The sequence below is a fragment of the Ananas comosus genome, linkage group 2 (genome assembly GCF_001540865.1).
Source record: "Ananas comosus cultivar F153 linkage group 2, ASM154086v1, whole genome shotgun sequence".
NCBI lineage: Eukaryota > Viridiplantae > Streptophyta > Magnoliopsida > Poales > Bromeliaceae > Ananas > Ananas comosus.
In genome coordinates this window covers 3,355,986-3,376,147 of record NC_033622.1, presented here as the reverse complement: position 1 = coordinate 3,376,147, position 20,162 = coordinate 3,355,986, and the positions used below count along the sequence as shown (strand labels likewise).

At 39.8% G+C, this 20,162-nt stretch overlaps 1 protein-coding gene across 1 annotated transcript; it reads left to right on the top strand.

Annotated features, from left to right (window-relative positions):
* Positions 1,277 to 5,604, top strand: LOC109706964 (F-box/LRR-repeat protein At3g26922-like). The gene is made up of 2 exons (XM_020228001.1): positions 1,277 to 2,582; positions 4,720 to 5,604. The coding sequence occupies exons 1-2, from the start codon at positions 1,293 to 1,295 to the stop codon at positions 4,969 to 4,971; spliced, it is 1,542 nt and encodes a 513-aa protein (XP_020083590.1). The 5' UTR covers positions 1,277 to 1,292; the 3' UTR covers positions 4,972 to 5,604.

Genomic DNA, 20,162 nt, shown 5'->3' with positions numbered 1-20,162 from the left:
GCGACGGCATTGCTCGTATTCATGGTCTTGATGAAGTAATGACAGGTGAATTAGTAGAGTTTGAAGAGTGTATAATAGGCATTGCTCTGAACATGGAAGCCAATAATGTTGACATTGTATTAATGGGTGATGGTTTGAAGCAAAGATCAAATTGGCTAATAAACACTAGAGAAAAAATAGGCTTTCTACAGAATACATCATCCAAAGCAATTATTTTTATCAGCTATAATAAGAAAAGAGACTTCAAGAGAACCCAAATAGGATAAAAAAAAGAGTTCGACTTGGTACAGACGATTTAATAACTTTTTTTGTAGCTCTAGAATGTTTCAGTTTATGTTCCTACATATTATCTAGATATACCAAGAAAGATATACGGTCTAATAAGGCTACTATGATTTTTTTTTTTTTGAGAAATAAGTAGCATGCTACCCGCTTTGTTTATTTTATTTAGAAATAAACTTAACTGAAAATATGAATCAATTAGGATTTAAACTTGGGATCTCGAATACCAATCACCAAATCTTTTGCCACTTGCGCTAGAGACGATCAGTTGCTATGAAATATTTAATCATGGATGGAACAAGCTATTTTATTCTAGTTCATTTCAGTTCCATACTTCTAGCTTATGTTGCCCTTTTTAAAATTTGGATTGGTAGCATCATTAGTCCTCAGCTTTTACCTAATTTTTAAAAATTTGGTTGTCATTTTTTTTTTTTTGGTGCAATCAATTTATTAACTTTTTTGAGAATTAATTGTACCCTCGGTTTTTTAACTTTATCTATTTATATTTTTTTGGTCCCTTACCTATTCTTTCATTTGTGCGCATATGATATATAATTTTTTTATAGATTATATTTTTTACCTGTGATATCCAACCAACCATGCCACCAAGCTCATTCAGAACTTTGAAAAAGCCGTTCTCATGATGTAATGAGGGTCCATAATCGGTATGAATATTAAATAACTAGTGCTTTATTAAAGCTAACGTAATTTATTTCATCTAAATTAATGAGTATTTATTTTAATTCAAACTGAAACAAAATACAAAGATTATGAACATAAAAGATAAAAAAAGGTTAGGGACTGAGGTGAAAAAAGAGGTAAAAAGATGAACAAATTATGTACCTAACCCTTACATTTAGAATAATTACAAATACGTTCAATTTATTTACTTATTTTAAATCTTCATTCGTTCCCTCCCCCCCATTTGCCTCCTCAAGACCCCCAGCTCCAAAACAGAAACGCAAGAATTTGTTCTACCGTCGTCCACCCCACACACGACGTTCCTCCCGATGGACACCGTCAGCGCGCTCCCTGACAGGGTCCTCGAAAAGATCGTCTCCCTCCTCCCTCTGAACGACATGCTCCGCACCTCCCTTCTCTCCCGCCGCTGGCGCCGCGTCTGGACCACCGTTCTCGCCTTCGACTTCACCGATGCCGCCGACGACGATGTCAACGTCTACATCTCCAGAATCGACAGCTGCCTGGAGCATCTATCGGCCTCCCCCTCCTGCGTGACGATCCCCTCTATCGTCTTCCCCGCCATCCAAGACTCCGACGTCGTCGACCGCTGGATCCGCTTCGCCGCCGCCCACTCAGTCCAGCGCCTCCAATTGGCCATGTGGATGGACTACACCCCCCCAATCCCCTTCACCCTTCCCCTCTCCCTCTTCCAATTATGCCGCGGCCTCACGGCCCTCGACATCTCCAGCTGCGAAATCCCTGCCGTCCTCGAGCCTGCCATCAGCCCTGCTTTCCCCTCCCTCCGCTCCCTCTCCCTCTTCGAAGTCACCATCGCCAATCCGCTGGCGTTTTTCGCGCAGTGCCCGGCGATCGAGCGCCTCACTGCGGAGCTCCTCGACGAGGACGATCTCCTCCCCGCCTCCGCCTTCCGCTCCTGCCCCCTCCTCTCCACCCTCAGCCTCGCCCGATGCACCGTCCCCCGCGAACACCCCTCCGCCGGCCCTCCCGCCTTCCCCTCCCTCCGGGCCCTCGAACTCGACAACGTCAGCGTCGCCGCTCCCCAGTCGCTGCTCAACTCGTGCTCCGTCATCGCGGAGCTCACCATCAAGGACCCTCCGGAAGGTTTCGCTTTCCGCCTCGACCCCCGCCACACCGTCTCCACCCTCCGGATCTCCAGTCCGACCGTCCTCCCTCTCTCCCTCCCCTCCTCCTCCCTCCGCACGCTCGTCCTCTCCGATCTCGAAATCGCCAACCCGCAGGCGCTCATCCGGGCATTCCAGGGGCTCGAACTCCTCTCCTTTGAAAGTGTCTGGTCCGAGACCGGAGCTGATTCGGGAATCCAGGTTCGAGCGCCGAGGATGAGGCACCTCATGGTGCAGGATTCCGAGGAGCTCGGCACCGTCATTGTCGCTGACACTCCCCAGCTCTGCGGTCTCTTCTACTGGGGCGACATCCGCTATCTTGGAGTGTTCGACCATGCCATCCCGAAGCTGGAGGAGGCCTTTCTGCATTGCATGGTCAAGAATCCTTATGGCGGAAAATACCACCTGTGGAAGAACTTGATGCAGCCGCTCTCCCACGTTAGGCTGTTGTCTGTCAACTGGTGGTTCATTTGTGAGGTATGGTTTCGACAATTTATAGCAATCCTTCTGTTTATTGTTGGCCGAAATTCTCTCTTCCAAGAATTACTCCATTAGTTGCCCTTCTTTGGGTTGAGATCTTGTTGTTGTCCTCTTGGTTTTAGTTTGCTGTATTTTGTGTGGTGAAGCTGCAAATTCATGTACCTTGCTGCAAAAGATGTCAATGCTGAACTTGTGCTGTCTGTAGATTGTAATACTATAATTTCCACTGCTGAAGCCATTCTCTTCACCCGTGTATAACACTCTAGAAATGAAATCAAGCAACTCGGGTGGAAAGCATGTAACAAGTTTATTGAAAACTGTTGAAAATATCCAAGGTCATGAACTCGGTGACATTTTAAGGCTCTTTGGCTTCGGGAGCTTTGCTTGTTCTAAATAAAACACAAAGTATCAGCAGAGCCCTCCTGGCCCGAGTTGTTCTTAAACAATCTAGTCGAACTAAAGGGATAGAAGTTTAATTTAAATAACCTTTACAGTCTCTGAAGCTTTTCTCGCCACATTAAAGTTGAACCCTACGGTTGGTGGATTAACTATTTGGAGAAAGATGTGGCATCAACATCCTGGATATAGCCCCAGAGCTTAAAAACCTGCTGTGTTATTTGTCATTCTTGAACAATCCCTTTGGATGATATGCGGATAACAGGGCCATGGTAGTTGTAATTACTCTTTCATTCTTTGCTAGTTTCTGCTGCCAATAACTACGTTTGCGATATTTGACTAGTTATATTAGTTGTTAATTATTATTCAGTAATGCCAACTCAGTCATGATCCAATAACCTTATTACGTGGTTGAAGTCATAGCATTGCTAATGCTACCATTACTTGTTGAGTTTCTATTATTTGCTTAAATGTCATTGACGTTTATCTAGTATCCCTCCGAAGGTCCCTATAAGTGCCATTAATGACTTTTTACTTATGTTTCAACAAATATGTTGTTCAACTTTTAGATTACGATCCAATTCACTTACCCCACAGGAAAATGGTGACTCATTAGTAGACGTTATGGAGGAAATCCTTTCGGTTATGCCTAAAGTATCGACCTTTGCTATTTTCACAAGCTTGATTGGTTTTACTGTACTTCTTTTTCACCTAATATAGCACCACATATGCAACCCCTGAATCCCTCATGCATTCTTTTTCTCTTTTTAACGCAAAATGTTGAATCATTTGCATTTTACTGGAGATTTATTCACATAGTTTCTGCTTCTTATGATTGTATAGCTTATACATTGGAATGCACAAGCTTAGTCGAGATTTTTTGACGAAGTTTTAGTTCTGTACCAGTATATTGATTCACATGAATATTCACACAGAGACATTGAATATAGGTGCTTCTTGCTCCAATTTGTCGTGTTGTAAGATGGTTAGAGTAAGATAGCTTAGTGTTAGTTGATAGCGCTTTGCAGAGAATGTGATGCACCAGCAAAGAATAGTGGTCTTATTGGGGTTGAAGGTGTGATCAAGAAGGTTTTTTTTTTTTTTTTAAAAAAAAAGCATGCTTAAGGTCCTGCTTTCCCAGTGAGAGATTTTACAAGAAGAGCAAAATCGATGCTTAGTTAAGACGAAGCATTTCCTGCCTTGATGCGCATCATAGATATTTTCATATCTATGCCAGACAGGTTATGCAGTGCCAGATTACAGAAGCTAGGTGAGAAGCAGAACCTGAAAATATGGTGTGATGAGACTGAATTTGGGAGAAAGTCCAAAGTGAGATAAGGCTGAAAATGCATTAGGATAATAGCATTGGACAGCAGAGCCAATACCCGCTGGGCCTTGTTAGCAGAGTTAACTATTAAATATAGACTCCAAAGTGAATGACAGCATATTGAACTAATACTACAAGGAGCCCCTGGATTTTGGACAAAACGGACACAAATAAGCTAGACATGTGACTTTCAGTTTTTCATTCTACGTCAGATTATTGTCGTTCTCGTTCTTTTCTGCTTGAATGGAAGAAAGATTTTCATGGTGCAAGCACTAATTTTACATGCTACAAAATGTGGCACTACTTCTTTGTTAATTCGAAATGACTGCATAGATATATTTCTAACACTACACAAAAAAGCAATTTGCTATATAAGTTCTTTCGCCTTATTATGATTCTTTCTCCTGAAAGTTTATGCAAGGATGTCCTGTTGGGAGTGAGCGGCTGACATTTGACAAACTCGAAGAGTTCCATTGGTGGCCTGTGTTCAAGAAATATGCAGCAGCCCCATTTGGGAAGTGGTACACCAAAAGGCTGTCACCCATCATCGTTTTGTCACTTCTTGATTTCCTGGAGTGTTGCCCGAACATACAACACCTATGCATTGTCGTATGCGCTGCAATTGCCTTTGCATCATGTTGCTTCCCGCGTTCGGTTTCTTGAATGTAACTTTCCGCCCTTTAAATGTTCAGAGCACGAATTCTGTACCGGAGAGCCCACCGCCAGTAGTCCCCTCAGCAAAAGAAAATGAAGATGAATTTTTGATCATGATGGAGAATAGTATTGATTTAAACCAAACCGAAGGTTTGCAGATCGTGCAAAGAGTACCGAATATTGGCGAGAGCTCGCTGCCTCAACTAAAGAAATTCACGATGCATCGATTCTCCGGAGGGCCGGGAGATATGTGCTTGCTGTACTTTGTGGGGTTGAAGGGTTGTGCTCTACAGCACATACATCTGTATTATATGATAGGTTCAAGAGGGGCAACGCACAGGATTCAAAGCACTGTCTACCATTACTTCTCTACATGCTCTCCGCATGCTATTCTTCAGTTCTCGGAATGTTCTTCTGATGAAACCTGCCCAAGGCATGCGGAGTTATGTATGCATGAGTTTTCTGATTGAATCATGGTGGTTTAGATTGGCTGCAGCTGTGACAAATTGAGATGGGGCTCTCCTGTCACTTTCTTTTTCTTTTTTTTTTTGTTTTGTTATCTCGAATGTATAGAACACATGTACTGTGTACAGATCATACTTTCTTACTTGTTTCAGAAACATGCAAGGAGTGGGAACAATAACTAAGCAAATTGAACTGTTGATTTCATACGAAAGTCAACAGTACATTTTATCTTTGTTCGTTGACCTCTTTAAGGTCACTTGATCTTTTCACAAATCAAAGCAAAAGCCCTGGTCAAAATTGGGCATAATCTCATCTCACAAAGACTAAAGATAATATACGTCACTGTATTTTTTATTCATAACTGCTTTGAGATGATTCATCCATAAATTTGCACATGTATCGATTGAACTCGAGGTGCCTCATGAGACATACTTTTCAACCAATTAATGAACAGATTATGCATCCGCAACCTTTTTTCTCCACCTTTTGCTCATCTTTGATCTGACCACGGTCGCCGTATTCTCTGATTTCTAGACGAATTTGTGAACAGCTTATGATTTTTTTAGTTTCTAGAAATGCTTTTTAAATTATTCAATAATGTATGAATACTAACAACAGAAATTATAGAAAGCAATGAGTTACCTATCAATCAATTAGCTAATTCAATTTTTATTTGATTATTCTTTGCAAAATGAATTGTTGTTATGTTTTTAACTTTTGTTATCCTGGATTGATAGGAGATGGCATGATTATATAAGCATCTTATACTTTGATGTATTTTTAGTTCTAGCTCATGTAACAGTTGAGCTCGTATGACAATATTATATTGGAATGACAACATTGGATTTGAGCTGGCGATATGTTCGGAAACGTTACATGAGGAACCTCCTATTCATCTGGAAAATCTTTGAGTGGGCCTCTGGTCTTCGAATCAACAAGAACAACACGGAATTATTTTACTTGGGATCCAACCCTCTCAAACGGAACAGACTGGCTAACATTTTAGGATGTCAAGTAGGAAATCTACCATTTCGATATCTGGGGTTGCCACTCCACAACAAACCCCTCCACAAGGAAGATTAGGCACCAGTCATCAATCGCATTGGCTTGTGAATCGAAGGTTGGAAAGCTAAACTACTATCCCAAGGGGGAAGACTGATCCTCGTTAACTCGATTCTTACCAACCTGTCGCTTTTCTACCTCTCGGTCTTCAAAGCGCCTAGATGGGTGTTGCACAGGATAGAAGCCCTGAGAAGAGCCTTCTTCTGGAAAGGATGCTCCAAAATCACTGGAGGAGCATGCCTCGTCAGCTGGAAAACTATTTGTAAAAGCAAGAGAGAAGGAGGACTGGGGATCAAAGACATGGATTCTATGCGTATTGCTCTCTTAACTAAATGGTGGTGGCGCTACTTCACCGAGCCACATCTCCACTGGTGTAAATTAATCAGATCTTTATACTACAGAAGAAGAAGACCTTTGCACAAGGGTAACGCATTCGTCACCCACTCGCAGTGGTGGAAAGGAGTGGTACGATGTCGTGACGTTTTCAAATGCGGCATTTCTTACACATTAGGGGAAGGACGCAATATCAGGCTGTGGTCGGACATCTGGCTTGGGGAAACCTCTCTAAGCACTATGTTTACAGCTATGTTCGCCACTATTAGGCATAAGGACGTCAGAGTTTCCTAATGCTGGAACTCACAAGGCTGGAGATGGCGCTATATCTGCAGGGGATATGTGGCGCCCGCTTCCCCTGAAAATCGAAGACAAATGGCGTAGCTAAAAGAACTACTACTGCATTACAGCCCCTCCACCAGACCGGATCTGCTCAAATGGCAGTGGACCCCCAAACAGAAGTTTACTGTCAACTTTCTATACAAATTCGTCACTGATGCAGGACAAACTAACCCGACTAACCTACTTTTATGGAACTTAAGGATTCCTGTCGAAATCAAAATCTTCATCTGGTTGCTTCTCAGCAAAAGACTGCCCACTGCCGACAGATTGCTTACCGAGGCACACTTGTGAGCCCGTATTGTGTTTTCTGCGCCCTTTCCATGGAAAGTTGCGACCACCTCTTCAGTAACTGTGTCTTCGCTTGTTTTATACTCCTTCGTACGGCAGACGCATCTAACATCGTCTGGGGCGACAACGTCCAAGGTCTTTGGAGCTCAACATCTCAAATCCTCGACGCCAGAAAAAGATCGAAGTGTCTAACCCTTCTCGCGGCTACTTGGTGGGTCGTCTAGACTGAACGGAACTGCATTATTTTCCGATCGAATCTATCCAACGCCATTAGAGCCTCTGATCGTGTCGTAAGCCTGTCCAACTCCTGGATAGAACTACTGTAACTTGAATCCTTCTCCCTTTCCTCTCTCCCTCTGCTTTATTTTTGGTTTCACTTTCTTTTTTTCTTTTCGGTTTTGCTTTCCTTTTACCTTTTAGATTTTGCTTTCTCTTTTTTGGTTCCTATTTTATCCAGGAAGCGCCAGCTGCTTCCATCTTGTACGCTTATTTCATTTTTCTTAATGAATGAAGCAGATAGCGCGCTACCTCTTTCTCAAAAAAAAATTATACTATCTATATATACTACACCATACTTTGGGGTTTCTTTCATTTGTATACTATATTATTACTACTTTTTCTCAAAGACACAAGTAGACTATTTTTTTATTCAGTATGTACACCATAAGTAATAAATCTATAAATCTTGTACGTATACTTATACTTACTATACATAAAAGGGGAGCCCGTTAAATATACGCCCATGCTCTTCGGATTTGGGGCAAATCGGTAGGGCCCCTTTTTTTCATTCCTCTCTCTCTCTCATATGAGGAATTCTACCCTATCATGCTTGCAGCACGTCATGAATAGCAAGGCAATCATATTTATTCTTCTCAAACAAAAGTACAATAAAAATATTTTTTTATAATCATGATGGGATATATATCTCTAAAAGGAGATATTTGATTGGTTCGTTACGCCACATCACCAATATACCCGGTATATTCTAGAATTTTTCCTCTCATATGAACCAACTCTTTCTTTTTTTTATTTTTTCTTTGCCTACACCAGGCCTAAAGATTCATCATATGAACCAAGCTTATTTTTTAATAATTAATATAATAAAATTAAAATTTCATCTGATAAATACAATCTATAATATATAAAAGATCTTGATATAAAATTTAATAGATTTGTACTTTTATAATAAAATTTTATAAATACAGTGCCAAAAAGGTTATACATCCGATGTATAAGACACATTCTCACATATTCTTCAATTTGATTTTAACATAAATAATGTTTAGCCCATTTAATATAAATCCTCCAACTTTAACTTTTTAATTAAAAATTTATTTATAAAATAGCTATCAAACTATTAAATTTAAATAAATTTTTAAATAAAGTTATTAGAATAATTTGACTATCTATATATCCTCTATTAATCCCCGTATTAGTAATCCATGTGTCATCTTAAGCTTAATCCATTCTTAAATTTTGTACACGTGGACCCTTCATGGGTCCCACCTGTAGATGCTTCGTGCTTTCTGGGCCTTTGACCGATTCTTTACACTTTGATCGGTTATTTACATTAACCCATCGTGGGTCCCACCTATATGTGATTCATGTGAACCGGTCTGGTGTACTCATTGGACCGGTTCTTCAATTATATGTTTTTTTTTTTTTCTAAAAAAGGGTTTCTTCTCCCTCTCCTGTGTTCGATCCCTACTACCCCCGCTGCTTCGACCCTTTCCTGAGTTCGATCCCTACTAGCCCCCGCCACTTCGATCCCTGCTACCCCCGCCTCTTCGATAGCGTCTATTGCTTCTTTCACTGCTTCGATCCTGTCGGTTGCTCCCCTAATGCCTGAAAAATGGGTTTGGTTCATTCTCGCTCCTTTCTTCGTCGCCTCGGTTTTGTTTTCCTGTTGCTTCGATCCCCTCTATCAGCCCCTCTGCCGCTTCGATCTCGTCGATTGGTCCCCCCTACTGATGAAAACATGGGTTTGGTTCACAGCCGTTTCCCTTTTCCCTGTTGCTTACGAAGAGTTGTTTCGCCCCGATTTTGTTTCCCTGTTGCTTACGAAGAGTTGTTTCGCCTCGATTTTGTTTCCCTGTTGCTTATGAAGAGTTGTTTCGCCTCGATTTTGTTTCCCTGTTGCTTATGAAGAGTTGTTTCGCCTCGATTTTGTTTCCATGTTGCTTACGAAGAGTTGTTTCATGCCATTCCCATTAACTATTGGAGCCTATATAATGAGGCATCTATCATTCCCTCCCCCACGCTGCCATGTTCATCTGTTCCTGTAAGAGGACTCGGCATTACTGGCTACACCTGTGGGTCTGATTTATCTGCTTCCACTGGTTTTTTCCCTTTGAGGCCTATTCTTCTATTCATTTTATATTACTGCTATTTTTTTGCCAACTTTATGCATCGACTCTTCTAACATCTGTTTTTTTTTCCCCCCTTCACAGTTTGCTCTATTTTCTTGCTGCTGGGGGATCGTTCGGTTTTGAAACGGTATGCTCTCTTTAACATATCTCTTTTACAATGACGTAAGCAGCAACTAAGCTTTGTAATTAAGTAGAAAAAAGAACTGATTCAGGGTGAGTTTTTAATACTTCGTAACCAATATACAACTACCAACTCTCAGACATGATGAATTTGAAAGAAGTTAAAGTTAGCTAATTAGCTTCCAATCCAAAACTATGTTCAGGTAAATAAGTATGAAAACGCATCTGGTTGAGTTTGAGCTAGGTCAAAAGTAAGCAGAAGAAAGTAACAGCTGTCAAGATTGTAAGACATCTACTTTTTAGGGCAAGTTTCGGACAACCATGAATAAGTTGCTACTTAATACTCTACGATACATTATATTTGGTCTAGCATGTTATGTAAGCCTTTATACAGGCCAAGATGTTATTACATATATCATCTTTTATAATTTTCACCAATAGTTCCAATCAGACAAGAAATGAATTTGATTTCCATTAGTCTTTTTGGCATGCATTATGACCTGGCATCTAATGTTATCTCATCTAAACACTTCAAAGGATAACATAACAGCAAATGGCTTTTTTTGGCTCATAATCATCAGAGTTTGTTGGATATTAAAAAAAATAAACAAATTTACACCTAAGCAAAAGAATTATGATTAATTGTTCAGTAGATTGACAAACACCCCACAAGCATATTAACTTGATAAGATTTCAGCATCAGTAAGAAAGAAACAGTCAAATAGATGGTCCTGCATCTAAAAGTCAAACTTATTTGAAGTCCATTGTCAAACTGGCAATAAATCAAAATTTTTTAAAATTTATTTTCAGATTTAGGACATTTAGCAATGCTGTTTACCTCTTATTTTGTGAGTAATCAAACATGGAAGACTGAGGAGTGTTTGCTTATTCTGAACTATGTCTAACAAATACATAGTTGGGTGCGCGCGCGCGCTCGTGAAACTATTAATTGTTAAATAGTTATAAAATGGTGCTTGCATATTTTTGTTGTTGGATTAATTAACTTGGACACTCTTAAACTCTAAATTTGAGTTGTGCTTGATTATACACGAGGAGATATCTAAATCTATTGGAGAATGGTTTTCAATACTTTATGTTCAACATTGTCACCTTCTAAGCTCTATCTTCAAACAGTTTCAGCCAAAGTTTGTGCTTTCAGTTATTTTTGTATTAATTTTTTTAAACCTATTTTGTATTTGTACACGTGGACCCGTCATGGGTCCCACCTGTAGTTGTTTCGTTCTTTCTATGCCTTTGACCGATTCTTCACATGAACCCATCGTGGGTCCCACCTGTAGGTGACTTCATGTGAACCGGTATGGTGTTTTCTACTCATTGAACCGGTTCTTTATTTACTTCTTTTTTTCTTTTTCTTTTTTTTTCTAAAATAGCGTTTCTTCTCCCTCTCCTGTGTTTGATCCCTGCTACCCTTGCCGCTTCGACCCTTTCCAGAGTTCAATCCCTGCTACCCCCGCCGGTTTCCATTGTTGCCTCGATTTTGTTTTCCTATTACTTACAAAGGATTGTTTAATGTCATTTCCCTTATCTATTGGAGCCTATATAATGGGTGCCCATTGTTCTCTCCTATATTACCGTGATTATCTGCTGTTATAAGTTGATTATTGATAATACTTATAGAATGTTTGAGCCTATATTAATTTTTATTTTTTTAATTGTTATAGTAATTGAAGCAAAGTTATGCACGAATACTTTTGTTTCTCTCCTAATTTTTCGTTTACTATTAGTTTCACTTCTTTTTGTTTTTATGTGAATTGTAAATATTCTTCTAACTACATAAGTTTACATTTGGATATTTAGTATGTTTTATTCTTTAAACTGCCCTTTATTTTTCTATATTTGCTCTTAATTATTCTCTATTAACCCCTATTAATTCCTGTATTAGTCTATCTACGTGTCATGTTATCCTTAATCTATCCTTAATTTTTTGTACACATGGTCCCGTCTTGGGTCCCACATGTAGTTGTTTCATGTTGAACCCATATGGTGCTTTCTATTCCTTTGACCGGTTCTTCATTTATCTTTTTGTACACATGGACCCGTCTTGGGTCCCACCTGTAGGTGTTTCATGTTGAACCGGTTTCACAACCTGCTAACGGTGCAGGAAGCAGTTGAAGAAACTGCCCTTTCATAAGAAAAACAGATAATGAACCACAATTTACGCATGTCTTTAAGAGTTTGCTTGAGAAGTGGGGTTTTGTTAGAGTGCATGAAACTCCTGTCATGTAGGTTGTATTCTTATAATTTATTCATCAAATCATCTAATTAGTATAGTGCATTGTTCTTCTATATATCCTCTATTAATCCCCGTATTAGTCATCCACGTGTCATCTTAAACAATCCATTCTTAAATTTTTGTGCATGTGGACCCGTCATGGGCCCCACCTTTAATTGTTTCGTGCTTTCTGCGCCTTTGACCGGTTCTTCACATTAACCCATCATGGGTCCCACCTGTAGGTGACTTCATGTGAACCGGTCTAGTGTTTTCTACTCATTGGACCGGTTCTTCATTTATTTATTTTCTTTTCTAAAACAGGGTTTCTTCTCCCTCTCATGTGTTCGATCCCTACTACCCCCGCCGCTTCGATCCTTGCTACCACCGCCTTTTCGATAGCGTCTATTGCTCCTTTCGCCGCTTCGATCCTGTCGGTTGCTCCCCTAATGCCTGAAAAATGGGTTTGGTTCATTCTCGCTCCTTCTTCCTTCGCTGCCTCGGTTTTGTTTACATGTTGCTTCAATCCCCTCTATCAGCCCCTCTGCCGCTTCGATCCCGTTGATTGGTCCTCCCCTACTGATGAAAACATGGGTTTTGAGAATGCTTCTAAATAAGGTTAAAGGCCCAAGAAATTATACTGAGATTAGATCTGTTGATAGTATTGTGTATGAAACTTATCGAGCTGCATGTGATGCGCTTGGGTTACTTGGTAATGACATGGAATGGCGCAAAGCATTAGAAGAAGCATCTTATTGGTCTTTGGCTACTGAATTAAGACAGCTTTTTTTTTTTTTTACTTTAGTCATGTTCTGTGAGGTAGCTGACCCTGTTGATAAGTGGGGTTTTGTTAGATAATGGACCACAATTTACGCTTTGATCGTGTCGGTTGCTCCCCTAATGCCTGAAAAATGGGTTTGGTTCGTTCTCGCTCCTTCTTCCTTCGTTGCCTCGGTTTTGTTTCCATGTTGCTTCGATCCCCTCTATCAGCCCCTCTGCCATTTCGATCCTGTTGATTGGCCCCCCTACTGATGAAAACATGGATTTGGTTCACAGTCGTTTCCCCTTTCCCCGTTGTTTACGAAGAGTTGTTTCGCCTCGATTTTGTTTCCCTGTTGCTTATAAAGAGTTGTTTCATGCCATTCCTATTACCTATTGGAGCCTATATAATGAGCCATCTATCATTCCCTCCCCCATGCTGCCATGGTCATCTGTTCCTGTAAGAGGACTTAGCATCGCTGGCTGCACCTGTGGGTCTGATTCATTTGCTTCCACTGGTTTTTTCCCTTTGAGGCCTATTCTTCTATTCATTTTATATTAATGCTATTTTTTTGCAACTTTATGCATCGACTCTTCTAACATCTGTTTTTTTTTTTTTTTTTTTTTTGCTTTCAGTTATTTTTTGTATTAATTTTATTAAAAAATATATTTATTTAACTTTTTTTTTTTTAACCGGTGATGATAACAAAAAATGAAGCAGATATAATTAAATATGAACAAAGTTTTTACAATGCATAGCAACTTGGATGGCAATTACAGAACAATTGCAACCGTTGAGCTACCCCAAGTCATTTCGATCACGTGTATTGCTATCCCTACTGACAAAACAAAGGGACCTATTTTGTAATCTTCCATTGCTGCCTCGATTTTGTTTTTCTATTGCTTACAAAGGATTGTTGAATGTCGTTTTCCTTACCTGTCGAAGCCTATATAATGAGTGCCCATTATTCTCCCCTATATTATTACCGTGATCATTTGCTGCTATAAGTTGATTACTGATAATACCTATAGAATGTCTGAGCTGATATTAATTTTTAATTTTTTTAATTGTTATAGTAATTGAAGCAAAGTTACGCACAGATACTTTTGTTTCTCTCCTAATTTTTCGTTTACTATTAGTTTCACTTCTTTTTTGTTTTCATGTGAATTGTAAATATTCTACTAACTACATAAAAGTTTACATTTGTTTGTTTAGTAGTTTTTTTTCTTTACAGTGCCCTTTATTTTTCTATATTTGCTCTTAATTATTCTTTATTAATGCCTATTAATTTCCATATTAGTCTAACCATGTGTCATGTTATCTTTAATCTATCCTTAATTTTGTGTACCCATGGGCCCGTCTTGGGTCCCACCTATAGTTGTTTCATGTTGAACTCATCTGGTGCTTTCTATTCCTTTGACCGGTTCTTCTACATATGGACCCGTCTTGGGTCCCACCTGCCCTTTCATAAGAACAACAGATAATGGACCACAATTTACAGCTGAATACAGCACCAGTTTCGTCCAAGGTGTCATTGAAGCATAAGGTGGGCCGAAATGAATTGGGCCTAAAGGCCCAGGTAAAACAGGCGAAGAAGGAAGGGAAATCATAGAAACAATGATATCACAATCTCTAAGGAACAACCGTTCTAGGGATGCTGTTGCAAGAGCTGCCAAGCTCTCACAATGAAGAATATCAACCCGGTATTTTCTTTTCGTCTTCAAAACAAATTTTTCAGAAGCTAAACTATTTACATAATCTGCTTCACTTTGACAACGATCAATCTCTAAACTGACGTCATGGTAAATTTTGTCAGATTCTTCATTTATTCTTTTTTAAAATAGGTTCTTCGTTTTTTTTTTATATATATATAAACGGTTTCTATTGGTATGGCTTCTAACACCCTCTTCTGAGTTCCATGTATGCATCCTGTCACCGCTTCGATTCCTGCTACCACCGTCGCTTCAATGCGTCTATTACTCCTTTCGCCGCTTCAATCCTGTCAGTTGCTCTCCCCTACTACCTGAAAAATGGATTTGGTTTATGCTCGCTCCATCTTCCTTCGTCGCCTCGATTTTGTTTTCCTATTGCTTCGATCCCGTCTATTAGTCTCTCGGCCGCTTCGATCCCATCGATTGCTCCCCCCTACTGAAGAAAAAACATGTTTGGTTCATAATCGTTTCCCCTTTCTTCACCGGCTCGATTTTCTTTCTGCATTGCTTACGACGGGTTGTTTTTGCAACATACTTTTTCTGTATAGGCCCTTTTTGTCTTTCCTTTGATGTGAATATTTCAGTTAGAATATAATTGTGTTTTGTTTGTCATATACTTATCTTTGTTGGTTGCTTGCTATGTTTAAGACTATTAAGTTATTCATTTGGCTTCATGCATGCCATAGTAATTTTTGCTTTTTCTTCATCTAACAAATTCATAATAGTTTGAGTAATGCATTGTGGTAAGCATTTCAGTAATAATGCCATGACTTGCTACCGCTCTATAGGGTACAACTCAAGCAAATATTCTCTAATGTTCTTACTAAGGATTGAGACACAGTTTGTTGGCTTAAACTAACAAAAGAAACTATTGCTGAATTCCTCCCTGCAATATTCTGCTGCCTTTTTGGTTGGTAATTGTTGTACCTGTTTGTTTCTTGTTTAGCTCAAAGTTGACTGTTTAAAAGGATAGGTTTATGCACTTTGGAAATGATCATGTATTAGGCTTCCACAATCACTAGGCTGCAGCAATTAATTCAAGTTGTTGTCTCATCGAGGTGTTGTTTTGTGAAAATTGGGTGCTTATATCTGAGTAAATGGCGTATAGAAACTAAAAGTACTTGGCCTTTGCTCAATAACCACTTCGTAACCTAGAAACAATGCATAAAGAGATATCAGTATATTCTCCATCAACAGATATGTTGATTTTCTTTCAACTCTTTTCAATGCCTCATACTAATAAACATGTTTGTAATCTTGGATAAAAGGCTATTAAACCTCTTTATGGCTTAACATTTCTTTTCACAATTTTCACTCAATATCTTAAGTTTGCTTTGTTTTTTGCCCGCTGCATCGCGCGGGTTACTACACTAGTATAAATATTAAAAGTAAAAAAAAATTAATAAAAAAGTTATTTTTTATAATGTACGTAAGACTATTTTATACTTTCTTTTTTCTTTAGTTATAATTATTTCAATTTAAACTTTTAATAAATATGTACACGTTAATTGGTTGAAATATTACCTACCTGCCGTGAAGCGAAGCGCGGACTCTACACTAGTATTAAATAAAAGTTAGAAGCTCCATTAAAAAGCAATGACTCAAAATAGTAGCGCACATATTTGGCCAATTTTGGCAAGAAAAAATACATAAAATAGTAAGAAAAGATAGTTAAAAATAATTTGATTAAAGAATTTCCATGAATCTTTCATGGAGGACCACTTAGCTTTTTTCCTACTAACTATTGTCTTCTATTAGAGCTCTTAGCTTTTGTTTAAAACAACAGATTCTTTGACAATAATGCAGAGATTAGTAAGAAAATAATAGTTTAGTAATTTTTTTGAGGGAAAAGAAATATAAGGTAGCAAATGAAAAGAAATCTACAATATAATGTAGAGATTGATTAAAACAGTAATTCAGTGGTGTCTTGATAAAAATAAAATAGTAAAGTTGGGAAATATTAGTGTAGATTATAATATTAGAAATAATAATGGAAGTGACAAAATTATTTAAAACAAAAATCAAATGAATGGTTGTCTCCTTAGTAAATTAGTTATTCTCATGAAAAGATGTCTTTTTATTTGATGCAAAGAAATGTGTCTTTCTTATGAAGAGATACGCTTAGGAGTGCAATGTGGGCCGTGCCATGCCGGCACGGCCCACAATACCCGGGCTGAAACGGGCCAGGGGTCGGCCCGGCCCGGCCTGGATTCACATTCGATGTAACATATGGAAACTTCGGTGGAAAATATCGAACTTTAGCCAAATTGGCCAAAGTGTGCGAAAGAAATGCTTGGACAAGTTCCAGTTGACTTGCCATCCATGTTCGAAGGGTTAAAAATGAGTTATAAGAGAGTTAGAAGGGTTTTAGCATCGATCGACGCGAAATAGAATCGAAAACGATACAAATCTGAAGTCTAGGCAAAGTGTACCGGTACAACATTGTGGTTGTGCCGGTACAACAATGCAGACCGAGAGGGAGAGCTCTCGGGTTTGGTCTCTGCGCAAAAGTGTACCGGTACATCCCTGATGTGTACTGGTACATCCCTGATGTGTACCGGTACACATTGGTAAAACCCCAGGGGGTTGCTCTCAGGTTTGCCTCTGCGCGATCGTGTTACCGGTGATAGGTTAAAGTGTACCGATACACTTTAGTCTGGCAGCAACAATGAAGTCTGCTGCAAATAAAAAAAAGTGGAGGGTTTTTTGTTAATTGTTACAACATAACAATACCCCAACACCCCTTCCCTCTCTCTTTCACAGCCCACACACCACTCTCTCTCATTTCTCTCTTTCTCTCTCTAGAAAACTCTCTAAGGAGCGAAGAGAAGAAGTAGCAGAAGGATTGGAGGAGATTTTTGAGGGTTTAGAGGCTTTGGGGACTCTCCTACAAGGTAGACATAGGAGAGCTTGGGGCTAAGGTGAGTCCTTGTGCAAGAATAGTTCAAGGGTTTGGTTTTATGCCCTAGAAAACTAGGTTTTGATCTTCTCTCATGTATAGAAACCTAGTAGGAACTTAGAATACATGGAAACCCTAGTTTCCTCCATGTGCTCTAATGGTAAATTTCTAGGGTTTGCTTTATATGCCCTAGAAATGGTTTAGGTGATTCTAGACGAGCTTCTAGGTATTGGGCAAGCTCTCTTTTGCTTGTTCTAGAGATCAAAACCTAGGTTTGAGCAAATGGCAATATTAGGGCACCAAATTTGAAGCTTTTGCCCTAGGGTGTTTCTAAGGCAAATTGACCTTGTAGAAACCTAATTAGAGGTATTCCCGACGCAATTGGAAACTCGGTTCGACGAGACGAAAAAGTTTAGATAAAGATATTGTATAAAAAGTCTAATTTGGCTTCGTGTTGCCGCAGGCGAGCGAGTAGGCGCCCAAAAATTCCAAGAATTAAACCGTAGCATCCCTACAATCATCCAAAGTGGGTGGTGCATTCCAAGGACCTCGAAATTCCCTTTATGTCTAAAGTGTCATATTTGAGCATATGTATGTATTTAGCATATTGCATAGTAGGGGTACTTGTGAGCTTCTTATTGCATGTTGTGAGTACAAATGCATATGAAATACTAGCAAGAAAGTGAGAATTTGTAAACCCTATGTATGCATGATAAATGACAAGAACTTAGTGGACTTAGAAAACAAATGTGACATGTGGACATGAATGTAGAGAGTGGCATTGTTGAGTCCAGAATGCTAGAATTGAACACTTAGAGAACAAGTGTGGCATGTGTGTGTGAGTACAAAGTAGTGTATATGACACTAGCGAAAGTAAAGAATGCAAGTAAAAGAGTGATTGTGACATTATGACATAGCAACCTTAGAGTTAAGGGTCATATGTACATTGTTTCCTAATAGTTAAGGAATGGATTGAACTTGACATCCTTATAGTTAAGGATTGGATCATACTCACCTGTAAGTCCTTGCTCGAGGGCAATAGCTCTCCCTCGGGCGATGTGCTCCGGAGTTGACATCACTGGAAAGTGGAATCCCCAGAGGATGGTCCCATCGGGCATAGTTGTCTCCCCGATACTTGGGATTTGAGTTGGTGAGTCTATTGAGGGCGAAACCCACGGCCTAGCCTAGAGATTGGGAATCGAAAATGCGACCTTGCATTCATCATGAGTATTATATCGAGCATCGCATTCTTTATTGGTCAGGCATATTAGTTGCATTTGTTTAGTTGGTTACTATCTATCTATTCTTCTATTATGCCTGATTTAGACCTAGTGGGAAAGTCGGCGTGGTTGGTTGCCGAATCCACTGGAAACTTTGTTGTAGTTCTCACCCCACTATTTCCACAGAGCAGGGACCGAGCGAGCCGGCAGATGATCGCGGTAAGGGCATCGCGCCCTAGGTAGAGACCGCCCGAGATGGATTTCATTTTGTAGTTGCACACTCTTTACTATCATCTTTTGTATTTGATGATTCTAGATGTTTAAGAGAATGATGTAAAGGATATTTACTTTAAATATCAAAAGTTATATTTTGGAGAAATGAGATGTAAAAAGATATGATGAAAAGAATGTAAAAGAATTTGGTTAAAGTAGTATGCATGTATATGATTTAAAGTTAATCATAGTACTTGTATGTTGAGTAGTTAGTTCTTTCACTTTGCCCTCGTGCAAGCCATTATGTATGCTTCCGCATGTGCAAATTTTATACCCTATTTGTACTTGTTGTTGAGCCTTGGGCGGACAGGGGAAGCTCTGTCCGTTCGGCGTCTGTTCGATGGGTCCGAACCAGCCAAATAGGACCGGATTCGGGGCGTGACATTCGAGCGGTGTCGTCCCAAGTTGGATGCAATCAACCATTCGGCCCAACACAGCCCCCAAGCCCGGGAAGTTCGAGCCGGGTCAGGCCGTGTCGGGCTTCGAGTCGGCCCCTTAAAATTTTTATTTTTTATTTTTTAGAAAAATATAAAATTTTAAACTATGATCAATTAAGTATTATATTTAAATCTATATTTTGATTGAAAATTTTCAAATTTATAAATATTTTAATTATTATTTTAAATAAAAATTAGGTGGGCTTTTGGTCCATCAGACCAACTTGTTTGGTCCAAATGACCAAAAAGCCCCTTCCTAAGGTCTGCAATTGCAGACCTTGGAAGGAGAGCTTTTGGGGAGAAGGGCCAAGCCCTTCTTCCCAGGAGCTCAGACCCCAAGCCCAAGGCAATTTTGCCTTGGGGCTTGGGGTCTAGGCTGTGCTGGCCTAGTCGGCACGGCCCAAATGGGTCGTGATGTGTCGGGTCACCAGCCTCTCCTCGATCCAGCACGACCAAGGCCTGTTATGGGCTGGGCTATGCCTTGCCGGGCCGTCGGGCCAAAAAGTATAGGCCCAGCACGTCCCGAACCATCGGGGCGAGCCGGCCCAGCACAGGTGCTACAATACCGGTGCCGTGCTGCAGCCCAGCCCTAGACCGTGCCGCCTGGCCTGTTTTACATCCCTAGATACACTTCTTTATAAAGAGATGAACTCCTTGGTGAAAGAATGTCTTTCCAATATTTATGAAAAG